This window comes from Sceloporus occidentalis, unplaced genomic scaffold (assembly GCF_023333645.1).
Source record: "Sceloporus occidentalis isolate IW3139 unplaced genomic scaffold, rSceOcc1.0.p SCAF_2, whole genome shotgun sequence".
NCBI lineage: Eukaryota > Metazoa > Chordata > Lepidosauria > Squamata > Phrynosomatidae > Sceloporus > Sceloporus occidentalis.
Genome location: NW_028316982.1, coordinates 29,341,075 through 29,361,403, shown reverse-complemented (window position 1 = coordinate 29,361,403; position 20,329 = coordinate 29,341,075). Strand labels below are relative to the sequence as shown.

The 20,329-nt window shown below is 44.2% G+C and overlaps 1 protein-coding gene across 1 annotated transcript; it reads right to left on the bottom strand.

Moving 5' to 3' along the window:
- Positions 1-1,299: 1,299 nt before the first annotated feature.
- Positions 1,300-8,601, bottom strand: LOC149318089 (translocon-associated protein subunit gamma-like). The gene is made up of 5 exons (XM_089508986.1): positions 8,347-8,601; positions 5,920-6,046; positions 4,924-5,022; positions 3,091-3,222; positions 1,300-1,781 (listed from the first exon to the last, which is right to left on the bottom strand). The coding sequence occupies exons 1-5, from the start codon at positions 8,495-8,497 to the stop codon at positions 1,715-1,717; spliced, it is 576 nt and encodes a 191-aa protein (XP_089365112.1). The 5' UTR covers positions 8,498-8,601; the 3' UTR covers positions 1,300-1,714.
- Positions 8,602-20,329: the final 11,728 nt, after the last annotated feature.

Sequence of the window (20,329 nt, the reverse complement as noted above, 5' to 3'; positions counted from 1 at the left end):
CTGGCGCTGCTCTTTGCTGTGCGAGGGAGCCGCTGCTTGCAAACTGCGCGACTCCCTCGCAGAGCAAAAAAGGAGCTCCAAAATGGAGCTCCTTCTCGCAGCGTGGCTATGATGCCGCGAAGCGCCACTGGAGCACTCGCGGCATCATAGCCGCCGCGACACATGCGGAAGCACAGCGTCCGCTACGTAAAAATGGTGGCAGCCGTCTGGAACAGCCGCCATCATTTTTTACGCGCAGAGCGCGTATTAGGGTTAGGGAGATGCGGAAGCACCGCACTTCCCTAACCCTAGTACGCGCTCTGTGCATACTTTAATGGCGGTGTGTAACCCGCCGAAGAAACAACCAGATGTGTATGTACACAAAGATACAGTATCACGGAATCTAATGTCTTAAAGCTATATACTATGCTACAAGATATACTTTTCCAAAATGCATAATGTCAGCTCTGATGTTGCACTATTACACTGTTACTTCTATCAAATTTCAATTCAGCTGTCAGGATTACTGCTGCTTTTATCACTCACACTCTCTCTCACACATGCATGTATTTTAAGAGAATGAATACAAGGCAAGAATGCTACTATTCATATGCTCCTCTTCCTCCATGGCAGGCAAATATAGCACATCTTCAGCAAATCATGTTTCCCTTTTATTATCATCTCATTACTATAACTTTATCCCTTGTTTCTTCATATCATAAAAAGAAGATAGTAATGGGAGGGGGGAGAAGGATTAGCTTGTTAAAGAAGTATATGCAGCAAATCTTGCTTCATTACATTTATCAGATAGACCTAGAGGCACACAGAGTTCCATTAAAAACAAAATCATCTGACTAACACAGGATATTTAAAATAAACTTGCTTTAGTTTAAATCTGCACTCACCATATAACAAAGACATTCTTGCTTTTAGCATCTTCAGTGCATTTTCAGAGTACAAAGGCTGGAAAACTTTTCAGTAATAAGAACAGGACCCCAAGACATTCCTTACCAGTAAACATGAAGTTACTCAACGCAGGACTAAGGTTACAATCCCAGTTACACTTAAGAACATAACAGCCATGCTGAATACTCATAACTAATTCTGCATTCTGTTCTTGTTATGGCCACTACAATGCCTGCAGACCAAGAGAGCAACCACACCCATCCACCCAAGTACTCTAGTAATAATGCTGCAACTTACTAGTGAGTAAGCACAACTGAGCGGGGGGGGGGGGGGCACTGCTGAATAACCCACAAGATTGCACTGTAGGGGACAAAAGTAAAAAAGTATATTATATCCAGAAGGAAACAGAAAGACTATTTTTGACGCTTTTATTCAAACATGGTTACAAAATACTATAAAATACAGTCACTGCTTGCTGCCAACAAGGTGTGTTTTCCTGACAGATTACAAAGGACAAAACATTTCTCCTCAAGGGTGCCAGACACAAATGACATTCCTCTCAATTGATGTTCCTGCAATCCAATGTCTGACAGAGGCTTTAACTGTCAAAAATATTTTAAGTATATTTTGGGTCGACACTGGAAGATCTGATGTGCTCGGCTCTGTTCTGACAAGAGTATAGTATTTTTCCCCATCTAATCTTCTTGGGGGGAGGGGGGTAGAGAAAAGTAATCATCATGCTATCAAACTATAAACAAGGCAATACCCTCCCCACTTTCTTTCCAGCTGTGCACAACTAAATAGGGCCCATCTTCCGAAACAATTCCATTTACTTGGAGCCTGTCGATAGCAAAGCAATCAATCCAGACGAAGCACTGATGGAAAGGATGTAGTTTCTGAAAAAGGATTGCGTCAAGGATAAAAGAAAGAGACCAGAGAAGTATGCTTGTAAAAAGTTATTAACTATGACACCGACAACCTGAAGGATATTTTTAAAAAGAAGTCGAAAACATACCACAGTCTTAGAATCAAATCCAGACCTGAGAGGTATTACCCACCTCACTGTGTAATCAAGAAGCTGTAGGTGGTAGTAAATATACTAGCCTAAATCCAACTGCTACTCTCACTTTCAAGTAGACTCACTGAATCAACTGCTGATTGGAAAATCAATACTTATGTACATCCCACTGATTCAATGCATCTACCCTAGTTAGGACTAGCAACCAAATTTTAGCCACATACTGAAGCAAGCATAGTCTAATCATAGGCTAGTTAGCAATGCACAATGGAAAATTAGACCAGACTCCAGACATCCACTCATCACCCCCCTATTGTGAAGTAATCTGTTCCTTTTGCAACCTCCCACTACAGAACTGGTTAAGTAAATATGTCATTGAAAATGAAAAGCTAATCTCCTCTGTACCAGGAAATTTATATACTGCCTCCCATGTTAATAATATTAAACTAATGAAAATACTGACTAAGGAGCCCAATGAGAAGCCACATCTATAGTAAGAGACCCTGTATCCACACCCTACCCCCAATACAAGTCACACAAGGGTTTGGGCTAAGCAACAGTTTATCCAAAAATAGCTGTTGGGTTCAGCTCTGGCTGCTATCTGAAGACAAATCCTGGCCTCTTGCAGTAGGTTTATGACAGTTATAGGGGTTTGACCAAACCTGCCTTAGCACCTCTTCATTTTACAGAATACTGCTGGCTGTCCAAAGGCAGAAAAACTGCCCCCAAAAAGCCTGCACACACACTTCAGCAGTTATAACAAGAATAATTTTTCAGAATGACTGTATCTATGGGATGGTGAAGAGCAGAATATATGTGGACATGGAACTTTTAGCAGAGAGACAATCTCTTAAGTAATTTCATTTGTACTTAAAGTTTTTGGTCTCCAACATGGTAACTGGCTTCCAGCAAAACAGCAGCACAGTCCTGTCTCTGCATGATGTTCCTATTAATGGTGGACTAAAGTGTAAGACTAAAAACTTACAGTGAAGCAAATAAAATGCAATTTTATTTATTTTTGTTTCATTGTAGTGATACTGGTGATCTGAAACTATTTTCTGTACAGCTTCTGTAGTATTTATACCATACTGGCCCAGCAGCTCAATTCCTTTAGACTACAGATATTATAAGTGGCTTATCTGACCATCCACCCAGAATTACCTGAAATTTTGGGGAAGAAAGGATACACGGTGGGATTGAAATTCTTCAGTACAAAAAAGGAAGCAATAATGACCAGAACTAAGAAGAGGGTATTGTTGTAGAAAATAGAAAATGTTGTTGCTTCATAGTCTGCCACTTCATTCTTCTTCCACAAAATTCTGTAAAGCCAAAACACATTTCCAGATTAATATATATTTGGAACACACAATGGAACACTTCCCTAAATGAAGTTATTTTTTTCTCCAAATTCCAGTGCCATACATAAATATGTATATATAATAGCTGGGGGAAATCAAGTAACAACACTGTTTCCAGGTAAATCTAGTTTCCAAAAGTACAGTATAATAATGAAGTTAAATTTAATAAAAATTAGTAAAATTATTGAAAACAGACATTCATGAAAAGCATCATTTTCATTTCTATATTCCCCAATGATGTCTTTTGGAATTGGAGAGACATATAGCATCCAGTGGCAGTTACAGTATTCCCAATCTAAGAGAGGAATTCAGTGGATGGTGCTGGAGGCAGTGCTTTCCTCCTCTAAATTAAGGCATACAGCATCAAAGAACAAAAATTCTCTTTTCACAAGAACAGTTGGGCTACAGCATACCAATAGTGGAAATATGGCCATGCTGGAAAGGTTGTGTCCATCAGCAACAGACTGTTCCAACTTATTGGTGGTGATTATTATTTTACGGGTCTGCAGAATGGCATGACCAGCCTACTCCTGCCAGCAAGTGACTCTGGGGGCAGCAGAAGGTCCCTGTGGGACCTATCACAACTCTTCATCACAGCCTGACTTGTTGGCAGGAATGGGATGGACAAATTATCCTGCAGTGCCCCACTTGGAATCAACGCAGGCAACCTGCTTCTCAGGACAGCTGACTGGTTTTGAGGGTGGGTTTCAGAGGTCAAATGGGAACCTAATGTGATAGTGCAACATACTGGCCATGTGTTTGATACAAGGTCTCAGCCACATATTGGATTTTTTTGTATAACCCAGATGCAAGTAATAAGCTGTAAAGAAGAAAAATGTAGAATTGCTCTGAAAAATTTGCCATGTAGTTGCCATGTACATATATCAAAGATACAAGTCTCACATCACATAATTTATACCAGCTGCTGTGTGCTTAAAAGCTGGCTAGTGGCCAAGGTAAGTTTCCCAATGTAACCTCTTAAGAGGATTTAGTTCCTAGCTGTTAGGTCCACAGCCATCTTTCAACTGAGCTTTAATAAGGCAAGATAAAATCTCCTGCTATAATTAAAAGACATGGCCATGTTAGTCTGGAAAATCAGTATCTTGTGGCACCTTTGAGACTCAGTGAAAGACAGAAGTTGGTAGTATGAGGTTTTGTAGACTTTAGCCTACAAACGCTCATGCTACCAATTTCTATCTTCCAGTTAGTCTCAAAGGTGCTGCAAGATTCCTCTGTGTCCTGCTATGAGTTATATTATGAAGAACAAAAGTTTATTTTGTAGAATACTAGTCTCAAGAGTCGGAGGGTACTTCTAAGCATTCATGTCAGCCTCCAATGAAAAACATGGGAGGAGGAAGACTTTAAAAAGCATATCTGATGCACCAAGTTAAATATAATGCAAGTGAATTTTAAGTATAGTTCTGACCTTCCCACAAAAATAGGGGGGAGGGAGGGGAATCTAAGCTCCTTTAAAAAAACATGCTATGGTTACATCTGAAATACTGATGGCTAAAACTAGCAAGTTGCAGGCTGCCAATCCCAATACTCATAAAATGGCAGGAAGACTCAAACCACAGAGACAAAAAAAATTATAAAAGGGAAGCAATTCAGATGTCTTGCAGAGGAGGCTGCCTTACATGTTTGACAGTCGCATAGTATTACCTCTCATCCTTCTCCTTACGTGACATCTTCCTATTGTCTGCTTCAGAAAGTTTGCGAGTTACTTCTTTGGAAACAGCATCTTCCCTTTTCTGGGCTACCCTGAAAAGGAAAGCATTTATATTGTAGTCTGAGGGTTTTGTTTTAATGAAGAGATGAAAATAAACTGAAGGTTAACCATGAATTTCATAAAACACCTTTCCACTAAGCATCATGCCATGCCAGTAGGCATGGACTGCAGTGTGTTGTGAAAGTCCCACCACCAATACTGCAAAATACAAAGCTAGTAAGATTAATCACATGCAATTCCAGTTAATTCCTCACTGAGCAGCACACATAACATCTCAATAGCTAGGAGCATCCAACAGGTAGCAGGATGCGCCAACAACACGTACTATGCTCCATTCTGGTTATTATTCTGTGGGTTTTGTTTATTTTTGTTTCAACCTTAATTAATAAAATCTTTGGTATTTTTTAAAAAAAGCATTTAAGGCACACACACAAGTATCTTCCAAAAGAAAGAACAGCTACTTAAAATATTTCAAATACAGATTAAAAGTACAGTGGGTCCCTGTTATTCGCTCGGATTTGGTTCCAGGATCTCCCGTGAATAACAAAATCTATGGATGCTTAAGTCCCGTTAAATATAATGGCATAGCAAAATGGTATCTTTTATACAAAACGGGAAATAATGGTTTGCTATTTGGAATGTATACTTTTTAAAAATATTTTCAAGTTGTGGATGCTTGAATCCGTGGATAAAATATCTGTGGATGAGGAGGGCCGACTGTAGTCATAAGACATCACCCTTGTTGGCTTATTTCTGGAACCATTGTACTTCAGCATGGTACAACAAGCTGACCTGAAATGACTTTTAACAGCCACCATGAAATAGGCTGAGGGATCCAACAGGTTGCATTAGCTCAGTATCTTTTAGATGAGCAGTATACTTTTCGTGGTCATTAGTAAGTAAGGAAACAAAACTATCCAAATGCTTACTTGTGTTTAAGAACAAATTTTACATTCTTGTAGGCAAAAGCAACCAGATATGTACTGACAAGTGTCATCACACTGTAGAGGACTGCAGATTTAACAAGATCCATGTGCCATATCCGCCAGTAGAGCCCTGAGGAAAAAAGATTTTGAAGACGGTTAATGTTTTCAAAACTTCTTCTGTAAATGGCACAGCTAGCCAAACATTACATCTTCAATACGCTAATACTGAATGTCAAAAATATTATCAATATGTGTTAATCTCAAGATGTCTTCATTCATTTGAAGCGGGAAAGATACAACATTAATGTAGGCACAGTTATATTTTGGCTTCTTTCTTGGTAAACACGATAGATTTTATACTATTATGACTTAGTAAAATAGTGGGAATTGTTTAAATCCCAGCAGGATGGTCAACGGTAAAGAATGCTGGGAGTAGTGGTCAAACATCTGGAAGGATACAGAATTCCAACTCCATTTGCCTTCATTTAACATGAATAAGGAAGAGTAAAGAAAGGGGACTGTTCAGCTGAACAACTGCTTTCTAAGACTGGCCAATGATCATGTCTCAACTACTGACATAATGCCACATTCAAGGCAAAGTAGTCTACAAATCTATTCTTTTGCATCCTGGTTTCTATAGTCAAAGTTTTCTTCTTTATGGAGTACAATATGTGAGCTTGGCTTATCCAGATTCAGCCATGAGAAACCAGCACAATACCTAGAGTCACAATACCTGAAGATAGCCCCACTTTAATCATGTTCCCAGGATGACAGAGTTCACACATTACAGTTTTCACACACTGGCTTTGAAAAATTGTGCAGAATGAACAAATAATGCTTGAAAGAAAGAAAAGCTTGCAATATTCATTCAATAGTCAAGGCCACTTATATGCTGAACTCTGGGAAAGTGTAATAATGCCACCTAGAGGTTCATTTATTAAACTAATACCAACTTATTTTCCCTGTTCTTTGCATGGGCTACACTTCTAATCCACTTTTCTTGCATGACTGAATCCTACTGCCAGTTTCAGGCAAACATGGAATTAGTTGTCTTCAGCAACCTTGTGATTTTCTATATGCCTTTTGTATATAACAAATGTTCCCCTTTTCCTCCATTCTCAATCAATACTGAGCTGGAGAAGAGCCTTACCTACAAAACTTTCCAGAGAATACAATTATTCATAACAACACATTTTCTGAGGAAGGAAAAGGAAAGGTATAGAAAGTATATAGCTCAATGTTGCTACTCCATCAGCCTAAAGTAATCTATCAACTACAACAGATAATCTAAATTTCAGTTCCAGAGAACCAGGGTCACAGATTCTCCACTCATTGTGAAAAATCCACACTAAACTGTTCCGTTTAAAACTCAAACACAGCTTCTATAAGACAAATGCTTCCAATGCCTGGCTGCATCCGCACTGCAGAAATAAAGCAGTTTGAAATTGTCTTAACAGCCATGGCTCCATCCTATGTAATCCTGAGATCTGTAGTTTGTTGAGGCACCAGAACTCTCTCACAGAGCAGGCTAAATACCTCACAAAACTACAAATCCCATGGCACTCAACCACGGCAGTCAAAGCGGTGTCAAACTGCGTTATTTCTGCAAGTGCAGATGCAACCCACGTTAGCCTCATCTTATTCAAAGGAAGGACCAAACCCTACAGCACATTAGGCATGCTTAAGCTCCCCATGCATCACCCTGCCATCTCAGGTCTAAAAAGCTGTATCTATTCAGGGTGTGCACCTAAAACTAGTTTACGTGGGCATATTGCTTGCCTATATGTAAAGCAAAAGCATGCTTGAGGATATTCAGACATTATTAAACAGAAACAGCTGAAGGGTGGAGAAGGGGCAGTTAAGAGCTGGTATGACAGCCCTGTTTAAATAACTGAGCAGAACTCTCAACCAAAGCAGCCCTGGCAGATGGCCATCCAGCCTCTGTTTAAAGGCCCCAAGGAAGGAGACGCCATCAGAGCGGAGTCAGTGGAACAGCTCTTATTGCCAGGTTCCTACTAAGGTTTAGGGTGAATGTCTTTTCCTGTGGCTTGCATCCATTCCTGTGTCCTGTTCTCTGGAGGAGCAGAAAACAAGCTTGCTCCTTCCTCAACATCTCCTTCTTTGCAGGCTTTTAAACAGAGGACGCTGGATGGCCATCTTTGATTGTGAGTCCCTGCATGGCAGAATGGGACTGGACTGGATGGCCCTTTGGGGCCTCTCTTCCAACTCTACGATGAGGCCCTTCAAAGCAGTGGGCGCCAAACCTTTGGTCCTCCAGGAGTTTTAGACTTCACTCCAGCTGGTCAGGAATTGTGGCTTTTGGACTACAACTCCCAGAATTCCTGGCCACTGACCAAGCTGTCAGGGGCTGATGGGAGTTGGAGTCCAAAAGAAGGCCCGGAGGACTGGGGAGCACTAAAAGGGACTCACAGATGGGGATGGCGGAGACGATGAAGGCGTTGCCGAAGAAGAGCGCCGAGGACTTGGCTGAGAGGTTGCGGCTGAAGTCCTGCAGGAGCAGCTCCTCCTCGGACTGCTGCCGGGACCCCCCTCCTCCGCCGCTGCCGCCTTTGGGAGCCATCGCCGCTTCCTTCTTTCCCTCGAACTCAAAGAACGAAAAGGACAGACCCTTCCCGGCTTCCGTACTCGCCTACAATTGTCCACGCAGCCCAAGCTCGGAAGGCGGGACTTCCTCCCGCCAATCACACACACACAAGTACTTCCGGTGCCACGTAGCCGCTCGTGTTTTATTTCATCTTTAATCCCTCTTCCTAGAAGGAACAGCTGCAGGTTATTATAATGTCACTAGAAAAGTAAATAATAAAAGTGAGGAAATGTAAGTTTATTTTTTTTAGAATTCCTGAGGGAAAGAAAGGAAGACAGCCATTGAGGGAATGAATGATACAACATCCGGGTCCTTTTTGTCTCCGTCGCTGACGTGTCTTTGGATTTGCTCGGGGGCGGGGCCTAAGGGGGCGGAGCTTGGCGGCAGACTGATCGGGGTTTTCTCCAATGGGGGAGCGACTGACTGAGGAGTGGGCGGGGCTTCCAAGCAACTCCTTTTGTCTGGGGCGGTTGGTCTGAGAGAGAAAGGTTGTGGCTGTATCTACACTGCAGAATTAACGCAGTTTGACATCGCTTTATTAATTTATTATATTTGTTATATATTTATTATTTATTATATTATCTATTATATTATTATTTATATATGTGTATATATTATGTTATTTATTATATTATTGTTGTTTATATTTATTATATATTTATTACCTGTTTTATTAATAATAATATTTACTTATTATATTATTTATTTATTATTATTATTTATATATTATTTATTATATTTATATATCATGTTATTATATATTTATTATCTATATTGTTAATATTTATTTATTTTATTATTTATATATTATTTATTATATTTATATATGTTATTTATTATATTTATATTTATTATATATTAATAATAATATTTATTTATTATATTATTTATTTACTTTTTATTATTATTTATATATTATGTTATTTATTATATATTTATTATCTTTTACATTATTAATAATAATATTTATATATTATATTTATTTACTTTTTATTATTTATATATTATTTATTATATTTATGTATTATGTTATTTATATTATTATTTATATTTATTATATATTATATAATATATGTATATATATATATATTATTAACATTATTATTGCATTTATACCCCTCTCTTCAGAGATGCTCTCAGCTAACTGCCATGGAACTCTGGGATTTGTAGTTTTTGTGAGAGTGCAGTCATCACATCAGAAGACTAGGAATGGGAACGGCAGCTATGAAATTTACAGCGCTTCATAAATAAAGGTTAATAATAATAATAATAATAACTAGATAAGCTCCTAAAGCAGTGGTCCCCAATGTTAGCCCTTTAAGGGAATTTTGGACTTCACCTCCCAGAATCCCATGCTATTGGCCAACATGGCTGAGGCTTCTGGGAACTGAAGTCCAGTTTGGGGGACCACTGCTTCAGGATCTTGTCTTGTTCTTCCATAGCTGCCTTTCTCATTCCTAGTCGCCTTCTGATTTCTCGACTGCAGTATTAAGCCTGACTTTACACTTTCGTCTTTCACCTTCCTTAGTAAGCCTGTGATGTTTTCTGCTGGTAGTATGGTGTTATCCGCATATGTAAGACTGTTGATGTTCCTTCCTCTTATCTTCAAAGGCTAAACCTGCTATTCTTATGATGTTTTCTGCTTGTGAGTTGAATAAATACAGTATTTTCATAATACTGTGGAAAGAAATTATGCAATACCCTCTAGTGGGCGAACTAAACATATAGACCAGTGATGGGGAACCACTTTCAGTTCGCGTGGTGGGGGTGGGGCTCCTACCCCCAGGATGGGGGCTGGGTGCCGGGGCAGGGTTTCTGCCCCCCAGGGGGTGAGGCTTCCATCCCCTTTTCGGAGGGAGGGAGCCTCTGGCTCCTCCCCCGGCGTTTGCCGGCCCCTGAGGGTCCCTTCTGGGGCCGTCAGAGGCTGGCAAAAGGGCCCTCGCCCTTCTCTGTGGAGCCCTTTCTCGGCGAGCGAAGGGAAGCCGGGAGGAGGAGGAGGCTGGGCACGCGTCCCAGCCCCCTCCTTCTCGGCCTTCACTCTGCGCAAAAGGGCTCCATGGAGCCCTTTCGAGCGGAGCGAAGGGAAGCCGGGAGGGAAGAGGGCTGGGAAGAGGAGACAGACGCGTACGCGCCTCTGTCTCCTCCTCCCAGGCGCCATTTTCTGGCTTCCCGCTGTCTCAGATAGACAGCGGGAGGCCCGAAAATGGTAGGGAGGAGGTGGAAGAGGCACACGCCCGTTCCGCCTTCTCCCTCGCCCTGTGCCTGGCGAAATCGCACCGCGTGCCACCCGTGGCACGCGTGCAACGCATTCGCCATCATGGATATAGACATACAAATGCGAATAGGTGTGTGTCTTCAAGGCACCTGTCATGTTTATGATGATCTCATGAATTTCACGCATCACACATACAGGAGTGTATGCACATGCAAGAGCCTACCCACCATCAGCATCCACTTACCAATATTTTTTTCCTATCTGTCCACATATTTATTAAAAATTAATGCTTAGCATTCTAGGCGATGCTGGGAGATCAAGCCTTTCTCATAGTTTTGCTGTTATATAATCATGGTTGCAGTTCCCTTTTCAGTGCTCATAGGAAAGAGTGGATAGCTTTCCCGTGAGTAAGAATGCCTTATTGCAAAGAGATAATAGACCTGGTGGACGCTGTCTTCTTTAAACAAACTGTGAAGTCTAGGCATGAAGATGTGTACTTCCTGTGTTCAAAAAAATACAGTATTGTCACAACTTAAGTACAGTTTACTTACATAAGTAAGTAGAACCATAAAGACCACAAATGAGACATATGAGTAAATGAGCAGGTATTCCACAAAAATCTAATCCTGGTTACAACACTTACAGTAGATTTACCATATTCTTCAGCAGTTCACAGATGACAACCAGGATGCATGTGAGCAAGCAACATCAATGTGTGGTCAAGGAAAAGGCACATGTTGGAGAGATGTTAGCATTTTGCTTTTGCCTGAGTCCACTGGGAAGGGAAGGATTCTGCCTTGTTCCCCTTGCTGAGTTGAGTGCAAACTACTTTTGCACTTTGAACCTAGTTTTCAGCAACTGAAGTAACCCAAGGGAGCAGGTAGGAGGAGGAGAGAAAAACTGGAATATTTTTTAAACAGCTGAAAATGTGGGATAACAGGATAAATTGGGACTGCCCCTACCAAATTGGAACAGCTGGAAGTAATGCATTTACACAGCCGTGGTTTCAAGCCTTGAAAGTAACATTTTGCTCTCATATTATGGTCAGGTCCTGTAAATGATAAAATTAATGTTAAGTGACTTAAGCAGGATTTACTTACTCCTATGTACGTGGGTATGGCCATCAGTAGACATTACTGCCAGACTCTGGGGACCAAAGTTCACTTCCCAGCTTTGCCATGAAACCCACTGGGTAACCTTGGGCAAGTCACATGCTCTCAGCCTCAGGGGAAGGTGATGGCAAACCTCCTCTGAACAAACCTTGCCAAGAAAACCCCATGGCCTGTTACAGACAGCCAAATTAAAGCTGCTTCGAGTCACTTTGGAGGTATGGTATTTCAATGATACATGTGTCCTAAGAGTCCAAAGGCCACAGCAAAGCCACACTCCAGTCCTAAAGACTGGAGTGCAGCTTTGGTGAAGCTTCCAGACTCTTAGGACTCATGCATCATTGAAATACCATACCTCCAAAGTGACTCAAAGCAGCTTTATTTTGGCTGTCTGTAACAGGCCCATGATAGGTTCACCTTAGGGTTGCCATACGTCAGAAGCAACTTGAAAGCACAGAACAACAACAAAACTGTTTATCAATAGCCCAGATGGTACATGTATATGACAGATGTACCACTAGGCAATAACCTGCAACATTTTGGAGGAATAAGCTTATTAGCTAGGGAGCTATGATAATGAGTTTACAGTTTTGCTTCTTTTCAACTCAGTTGGCACCAATTCTTTCATGTGTTGCTTCTTTCAAAGCACTGGAATCGGACAGCCTGGAAAAATCATTCTGATTGGAAGCTGGAATTGGCAATCACAAAACACCATCTCTGCTCCCTTTCCCTTCTTTCTACTCTGTTGTTTTCCTTTTATGAATTGTATAAGGGGAAATGTATTGCTTTTTGGAGGTAAACTCACTGTGTCCCACCAAACCCAACATTGCTACTGAATCTTAAGGTGTGTTTAGGTTCAAATTTGCTCCTCTTTAGAGCAGTCCAGTTTTGATTTGAACACCTCCTGGATCTGTCCAAATCAGCCTCTTAAGTTCAGACACTGTTGGAATATGAAATGTACATTTAGTCATACAATGTTTACCGTTGTTTTTTCATCTCTTGAGCATTAGTTTCAAGTTTTGTCGCACCTTTTTTCTTTTTCTGATTCTCCCCTCTAGACTGCCTGGCCAATAAGTCCTTCATCCTTTCCTCTGCCCATCACAATTTTAGGCCACAAACGTTGATCGTGCTGACACGTGATCTTCAGTGTATAAATAATAACAATAATAATAATAATAATTTTTATTTATAGACCGCTATTCCGCAATGATCGTAGCGGTGTACAGTAAAATTGCAACACAATACAAAAAAATTGCAAGGCCTCTCTCCCCCTCAAGATGGTGGTTGGAGGAGGGCTCATTTTCTTCAGCCCTGGCCTCTTTCCCCCTCAAGATGGTGGTTGGAGGAGGGCTCTTTGTCTTCCAGGCCAGGCCTCTCTCCCCCTCAAGATGTTGGTTGGAGGAGGGCTCTGTTTCTTCAGGCCTGGCCTCTCTCCCCCTCAAGATGGTGGTTGGAGGAGGGCTCTTTGTATTCCAGGCCAGGCCTCTCTCCCCCTCAAGATGGTGGTTGGAGGAGGGCTCTTTTTCTTCAGGCCTGGCCTCTCTCCCCCTCAAGATGGTGGTTGGAGGAGGGCTCTTTGTCTTCCAGGCCAGGCCTCTCTCCCCCTCAAGATGGTGGTTGGAGGAGGGCTCTTTTTCTTCAAGCCTGGCCTCTCTCCCCCTCAAGATGTTGGTTGGAGGAGGGCTCTTTGTCTTCCAGGCCAGGCCTCTCTCCCCCTCAAGATGGTGGTTGGAGGAGGGCTCTTTTTCTTCAGGCCTGGCCTCTCTCCCCCCTCAAGATGGTGGTTGGAGGAGGGCTCATTTTCTTCAGGCCTGGCCTCTCTCCCCCTCAAGATGTTGGTTGGAGGAGGGCTCATTTTCTTCAGGCCTGGTCTCTCTCCCCCTCAAGATGTTGGTTGGAGGAGGGCTCTTTTTCTTCAGGCCTGGCCTCTCTCCCCCTCAAGATGGTGGTTGGAGGAGGGCTCATTTTCTTCAGCCCTGGCCTCTCCCCCCCTCAAGATGGTGGTTGGAGGAGGGCTCATTTTCTTCAGGCCTGGCCTCTCTCCCCCTCAAGATGGTGCTTGGAGGAGGGCTCTTTTTCTTCAGGCCTGGCCTCTCTCCCCCCTCAAGATGGTGGTTGGAGGAGGGCTCTTTTTCTTCAGGCCTGGCCTCTCTCCCCCTCAAGATGGTGGTTGGAGGAGGGCTCATTTTCTTCAGCCCTGGCCTCTCTCCCCCTCAAGATGGTGCTTGGAGGAGGGCTCTTTTTCTTCAGGCCTGGCCTCTCTCCCCCTCAAGATGGTGGTTGGAGGAGGGCTCTTTTTCTTCAGGCCTGGCCTCTCCCCCCCTCAAGATGGTGGTTGGAGGAGGGCTCTTTGTCTTCCAGGCCTGGCCTCTCTCCCCCTCAAGATGGTGCTTGGAGGAGGGCTCTTTTTCTTCAGCCCTGGCCTCTCTCCCCCTCAAGATGTTGGTTGGAGGAGGGCTCTTTGTCTTCCAGGCCTGGCCTCTCTCCCCCTCAAGATGCTGGTTGGAGGAGGGCTCTTTGTCTTCCAGGCCTGGCCTCTCTCCCCCTCAAGATGGTGCTTGGAGGAGGGCTCATTTTCTTCAGGCCTGGCCTCTCTCCCCCTCAAGATGTTGGTTGGAGGAGGGCTCATTTTCTTCAGGCCTGGTCTCTCTCCCCCTCAAGATGTTGGTTGGAGGAGGGCTCTTTTTCTTCAGGCCTGGCCTCTCTCCCCCTCAAGATGGTGGTTGGAGGAGGGCTCATTTTCTTCAGGCCTGGCCTCTCTCCCCCTCAAGATGGTGGTTGGAGGAGGGCTCATTTTCTTCAGGCCTGGCTTCTCTCCCCCTCAAGATGTTGGTTGGAGGAGGGCTCTGTTTCTTCAGGCCTGGCCTCTCTCCCCCTCAAGATGGTGGTTGGAGGAGGGCTCTTTGTATTCCAGGCCAGGCCTCTCTCCCCCTCAAGATGGTGGTTGGAGGAGGGCTCTTTTTCTTCAGGCCTGGCCTCTCTCCCCCTCAAGATGGTGGTTGGAGGAGGGCTCTTTGTCTTCCAGGCCAGGCCTCTCTCCCCCTCAAGATGGTGGTTGGAGGAGGGCTCTTTTTCTTCAAGCCTGGCCTCTCTCCCCCTCAAGATGTTGGTTGGAGGAGGGCTCTTTGTCTTCCAGGCCAGGCCTCTCTCCCCCTCAAGATGGTGGTTGGAGGAGGGCTCTTTTTCTTCAGGCCTGGCCTCTCTCCCCCCTCAAGATGGTGCTTGGAGGAGGGCTCATTTTCTTCAGGCCTGGCCTCTCTCCCCCTCAAGATGTTGGTTGGAGGAGGGCTCATTTTCTTCAGGCCTGGTCTCTCTCCCCCTCAAGATGTTGGTTGGAGGAGGGCTCTTTTTCTTCAGGCCTGGCCTCTCTCCCCCTCAAGATGGTGGTTGGAGGAGGGCTCATTTTCTTCAGCCCTGGCCTCTCCCCCCCTCAAGATGGTGGTTGGAGGAGGGCTCATTTTCTTCAGGCCTGGCCTCTCTCCCCCTCAAGATGGTGGTTGGAGGAGGGCTCTTTTTCTTCAGGCCTGGCCTCTCTCCCCCTCAAGATGGTGGTTGGAGGAGGGCTCATTTTCTTCAGGCCTGGCCTCTCTCCCCCTCAAGATGGTGGTTGGAGGAGGGCTCATTTTCTTCAGGCCTGGCTTCTCTCCCCCTCAAGATGGTGGTTGGAGGAGGGCTCATTTTCTTCAGGCCTGGCCTCTCTCCCCCTCAAGATGGTGGTTGGAGGAGGGCTCATTTTCTTCAGGCCTGGCCTCTCTCCCCCTAAAGATGTTGGTTGGAGGAGGGCTCTTTTTCTTCAGGCCTGGCCTCTCTCCCCCTCAAGATGTTGGTTGGAGGAGGGCTCATTTTCTTCAGCCCTGGCCTCTCTCCCCCTCAAGATGGTGGTTGGAGGAGGGCTCATTTTCTTCAGCCCTGGCCTCTCTCCCCCTCAAGATGGTGGTTGGAGGAGGGCTCTTTTTCTTCAGGCCTGGCCTCTCTCCCCCCTCAAGATGGTGGTTGGAGGAGGGCTCTTTTTCTTCAGGCCTGGCCTCTCTCCCCCTCAAGATGGTGGTTGGAGGAGGGCTCTTTGTCTTCCAGGCCTGGCCTCTCTCCCCCTCAAGATGGTGCTTGGAGGAGGGCTCTTTTTCTTCAGCCCTGGCCTCTCTCCCCCTCAAGATGTTGGTTGGAGGAGGGCTCATTTTCTTCAGCCCTGGCCTCTCTCCCCCTCAAGATGGTGCTTGGAGGAGGGCTCTTTTTCTTCAGGCCTGGCCTCTCTCCCCCTCAAGATGGTGGTTGGAGGAGGGCTCTTTTTCTTCAGGCCTGGCCTCTCCCCCCCTCAAGATGGTGGTTGGAGGAGGGCTCTTTTTCTTCAGGCCTGGCCTCTCTCCCCCTCAAGATGGTGCTTGGAGGAGGGCTCTTTTTCTTCAGGCCTGGCCTCTCTCCCCCTCAAGATGGTGCTTGGAGGAGGGCTCTTTTTCTTCAGGCCTGGCCTCTCTCCCCCTCAAGATGGTGGTTGGAGGAGGGCTCTTTTTCTTCAGGCCTGGCCTCTCCCCCCCTCAAGATGGTGGTTGGAGGAGGGCTCTTTGTCTTCCAGGCCTGGCCTCTCTCCCCCTCAAGATGGTGCTTGGAGGAGGGCTCTTTTTCTTCAGCCCTGGCCTCTCTCCCCCTCAAGATGTTGGTTGGAGGAGGGCTCTTTGTCTTCCAGGCCTGGCCTCTCTCCCCCTCAAGATGGTGGTTGGAGGAGGGCTCTTTGTCTTCCAGGCCTGGCCTCTCTCCCCCTCAAGATGGTGCTTGGAGGAGGGCTCTTTTTCTTCAGCCCTGGCCTCTCTCCCCTTCAAGATGTTGGTTGGAGGAGGGCTCATTTTCTTCAGCCCTGGCCTCTCCCCCCCTCAAGATGGTGGTTGGAGGAGGGCTCATTTTCTTCAGCCCTGGCCTCTCTCCCCCTCAAGATGGTGGTTGGAGGAGTGCTCTTTTTCTTCAGCCCTGGCCTCTCTCCCCCTCAAGATGGTGGTTGGAGGAGGGCTCTTTGTCTTCCAGGCCTGGCCTCTCTCCCCCTCAAGATGGTGCTTGGAGGAGGGCTCTTTTTCTTCAGCCCTGGCCTCTCTCCCCCTCAAGATGGTGGTTGGAGGAGGGCTCATTTTCTTCAGCCCTGGCCTCTCTCCCCCTCAAGATGGTGCTTGGAGGAGGGCTCTTTTTCTTCAGCCCTGGCCTCTCTCCCCCTCAAGATGTTGGTTGGAGGAGGGCTCTTTGTCTTCCAGGCCTGGCCTCTCTCCCCCTCAAGATGGTGCTTGGAGGAGGGCTCTTTTTCTTCAGCCCTGGCTTCTCTCCCCCTCAAGATGGTGGTTGGAGGAGGGCTCTTTGTCTTCCAGGCCTGGCCTCTCTCCCCCTCAAGATGGTGCTTGGAGGAGGGCTCTTTTTCTTCAGCCCTGGCCTCTCTCCCCTTCAAGATGTTGGTTGGAGGAGGGCTCATTTTCTTCAGCCCTGGCCTCTCCCCCCCTCAAGATGGTGGTTGGAGGAGGGCTCATTTTCTTCAGCCCTGGCCTCTCTCCCCCTCAAGATGGTGGTTGGAGGAGTGCTCTTTTTCTTCAGCCCTGGCCTCTCTCCCCCTCAAGATGGTGGTTGGAGGAGGGCTCTTTGTCTTCCAGGCCTGGCCTCTCTCCCCCTCAAGATGGTGCTTGGAGGAGGGCTCTTTGTATTCCAGGCCTGGCCTCTCTCCCCCTCAAGATGGTGCTTGGAGGAGAGCTCTTTTTCTTTCTTAGATATGCCGAGGTGGGAGGAATGATCCAGTTTGAACAAAGGAGGCAGTGATAGGCTGAATGAAAGCAAGGCTATTCAAATATTCTCTTATCAGATCACACACACATGAAGATTCTATCTACAGCCTGATGAAAATTCTTGCTGCTTGGAGATGGAGAGTTGATGAATTGTGAACAATATTTTAACTGTCTCTCTGACTCATGATGAAACCCTACAGGAGTCAAAGGCTGAAATGTATTTAGAAAACATCACAGTTCAGCCTGTGTTTCTAATATATTTTTGCTGTTTCATAAGATTAACATGCTCCTCACAAAAGGAAAAAGCAGTATCCAACCACATCATCCATGTGAGATCTATAAACCTTAATGGATGTGCACAGGATTCATAAGAGAATGTCATGTGTAATATGCCTATACTCATATTCATGGCAAAAACTCAGAAAAATAAGTTAAAGGAGTCTTTCATATGAAATATTTGCATGGGGGAAGTGGAATCCACAAGAAAGGCGATACAGATCTGCTGCTGCAGCATGGGGAAATGTCTATTTATCCTTTGACAGAGAAAACTGAAATCAAACTAAGTTACAAGAAGACCATGTAAATGCTATATGTATGTTTTGTATATTAATGTTATCTGTGCCAGTGGTAGGAGGCCTTTAGCTTTCCAGTCTTCTTGAACTACAATCCTTTACCATCAGTCTTGATGGCTGGATCTTTTGGGAGCTGAAGTCCAAAACGTCTGGAGGGCAAAATGTTCCCCACACCTGTTTTGTATCATTCCTGTTTCTGAGTACATTCTCCCATATTAAATGTCTAATCACGTGGACATATTCTTGCATGATGGTTTCCCATATATATAGTACCGACATACACATTCCTGTACAGCTTTAGAGTACACATAATCCACAGATACGAACAAGTGACCAATATTTTAATAGTGCTGCCTACTATTACCATTGAGAATATCATGACAAAAACTCATAGCTCCATTTGTACATATAGCTTGTGACAATTTCTTTAAAATCTAATATTTTAAAATGTTAGTAAACATTTCCTTATGTGGGTCAATAGCTAGGGAGGATTCCATTTCATGAACTTGCCTGAAGTCAGAGCTCACATCACAGATGTGGGAATTTCAAAAACTTTGACTTGCTTTTGCCTTCTTTTTGTTAGGCATCTTTAATCTTCCAGATGTTTTACATTACATTCCCCAGAATCCCTTAACAAAGACCACATTTGCTGAGGCTTCTGGGATTAGAAAGTAGCAACATTTGGAATTTTTTATACCCTATTTTAGTGAATGAAGGGAATTTTCAAAACCACTGTGTTCCACAAATCTACTAAAATCAGATACCTCATTTGCCTCTATACAACCACAGTGTCTTTTGAATGTTACTCTAAGATGGCTTTCACTTACAAATTTATAGTAAGTCTAATAAGCCTTCAAGACAAATCAATTCTCTTTCTGTGAGATAACTATGAAGATAAACTTTCTGTGTATCCTTGCTGTTTACATGAGTAGTACAATCTAGAAGGCTTATCTGCTTGACCTTTTAGGTGATAGGAAGACTCTAAAGGCAGGGTTCTCACAACAACTGCCTTGTGCTGTCAATTTATCCAGATTTAAAGTGGATCAGACTCTTGCATTTTCCAGAGGAGGCAAGGTGATCTAATTCCCCTTTAATAACTCCTCATTATAGTCTGATACAGCCCACAGTGGCTGAGTCACGCACAATGCTTGTAAGTAGGCTTTCCTGAGATGACAGACAACAGGAACTGAAGACATGGAGCTAGGGGTATACATTTAAGCCCAAACTCGTGACATAGCTAGCTCTATAAAGAAGAGGCCCAGATGACAAAGTATGACAAAACAGGAAGCACCTGGTCAACCTGTCCAAGTGTAAAAGAAGGGGATAGGAGCCTAGGGAGGCATATTGCCTTCAGTTATCTCCCATTCACATAGTAAAAACATACCTATTCAAGCAAATAGCAAACCCTGTGGACAATAAATGGTCATGATGTTAGCCAGCAGGGATGTGAGTGTCCCATGTATCACTATCTCCCTATAGAAGTCATAGGAGATTATCACACACAGACAGTAGAGGAATGGGATAATAATAATAATAATAATAATAATAATAATAATAATAATAATAATAAATTTTATTTATAGACCGCTATTCCACAATGATCATAGCGGTGTACAGTAAAAAATTGCAATACAGTCGACCCTTCTTATACACGGATTTTTTATACACGGATTCAAGCATACACGGTTTGAAAATGTTCAAAAAAAGTATAAATTCCAATTATCAAACCTTGATTTTCCAGTTTTTATAAGGGACACCATTTTGCTATGTCATTATATTCAATGGGACTTGAGCATACACGGTTTTTGTTATACATGGGAGATCTTGGAACCAAACCCCAGCGTATAACAAGGGTCCACTGTACAATACAAAATACAATGTGACAGTTAAAGGAGGGAGAAGTCTCGTCCTTCAGGCTGTCCCTGATGTTGCTGGGTCTGCCTGATCGCTCCCCTGTCCTTATCCTGTCATTAACCCATAGCGTGAAAGGCTTTCAAATCATAGTACCGAGCCCACCATTAACCCATCATTAAAGCGGCATTGCAATAATCATAGAATCTTAGAGTTGGAAGAGACCACTAGGGCCATCCAGTCCAACCCCCTGCCATGCAGGAAATCCAAATCAAAGCATCCCTGACAGATGGCCATCCAGCCTCTGTTTA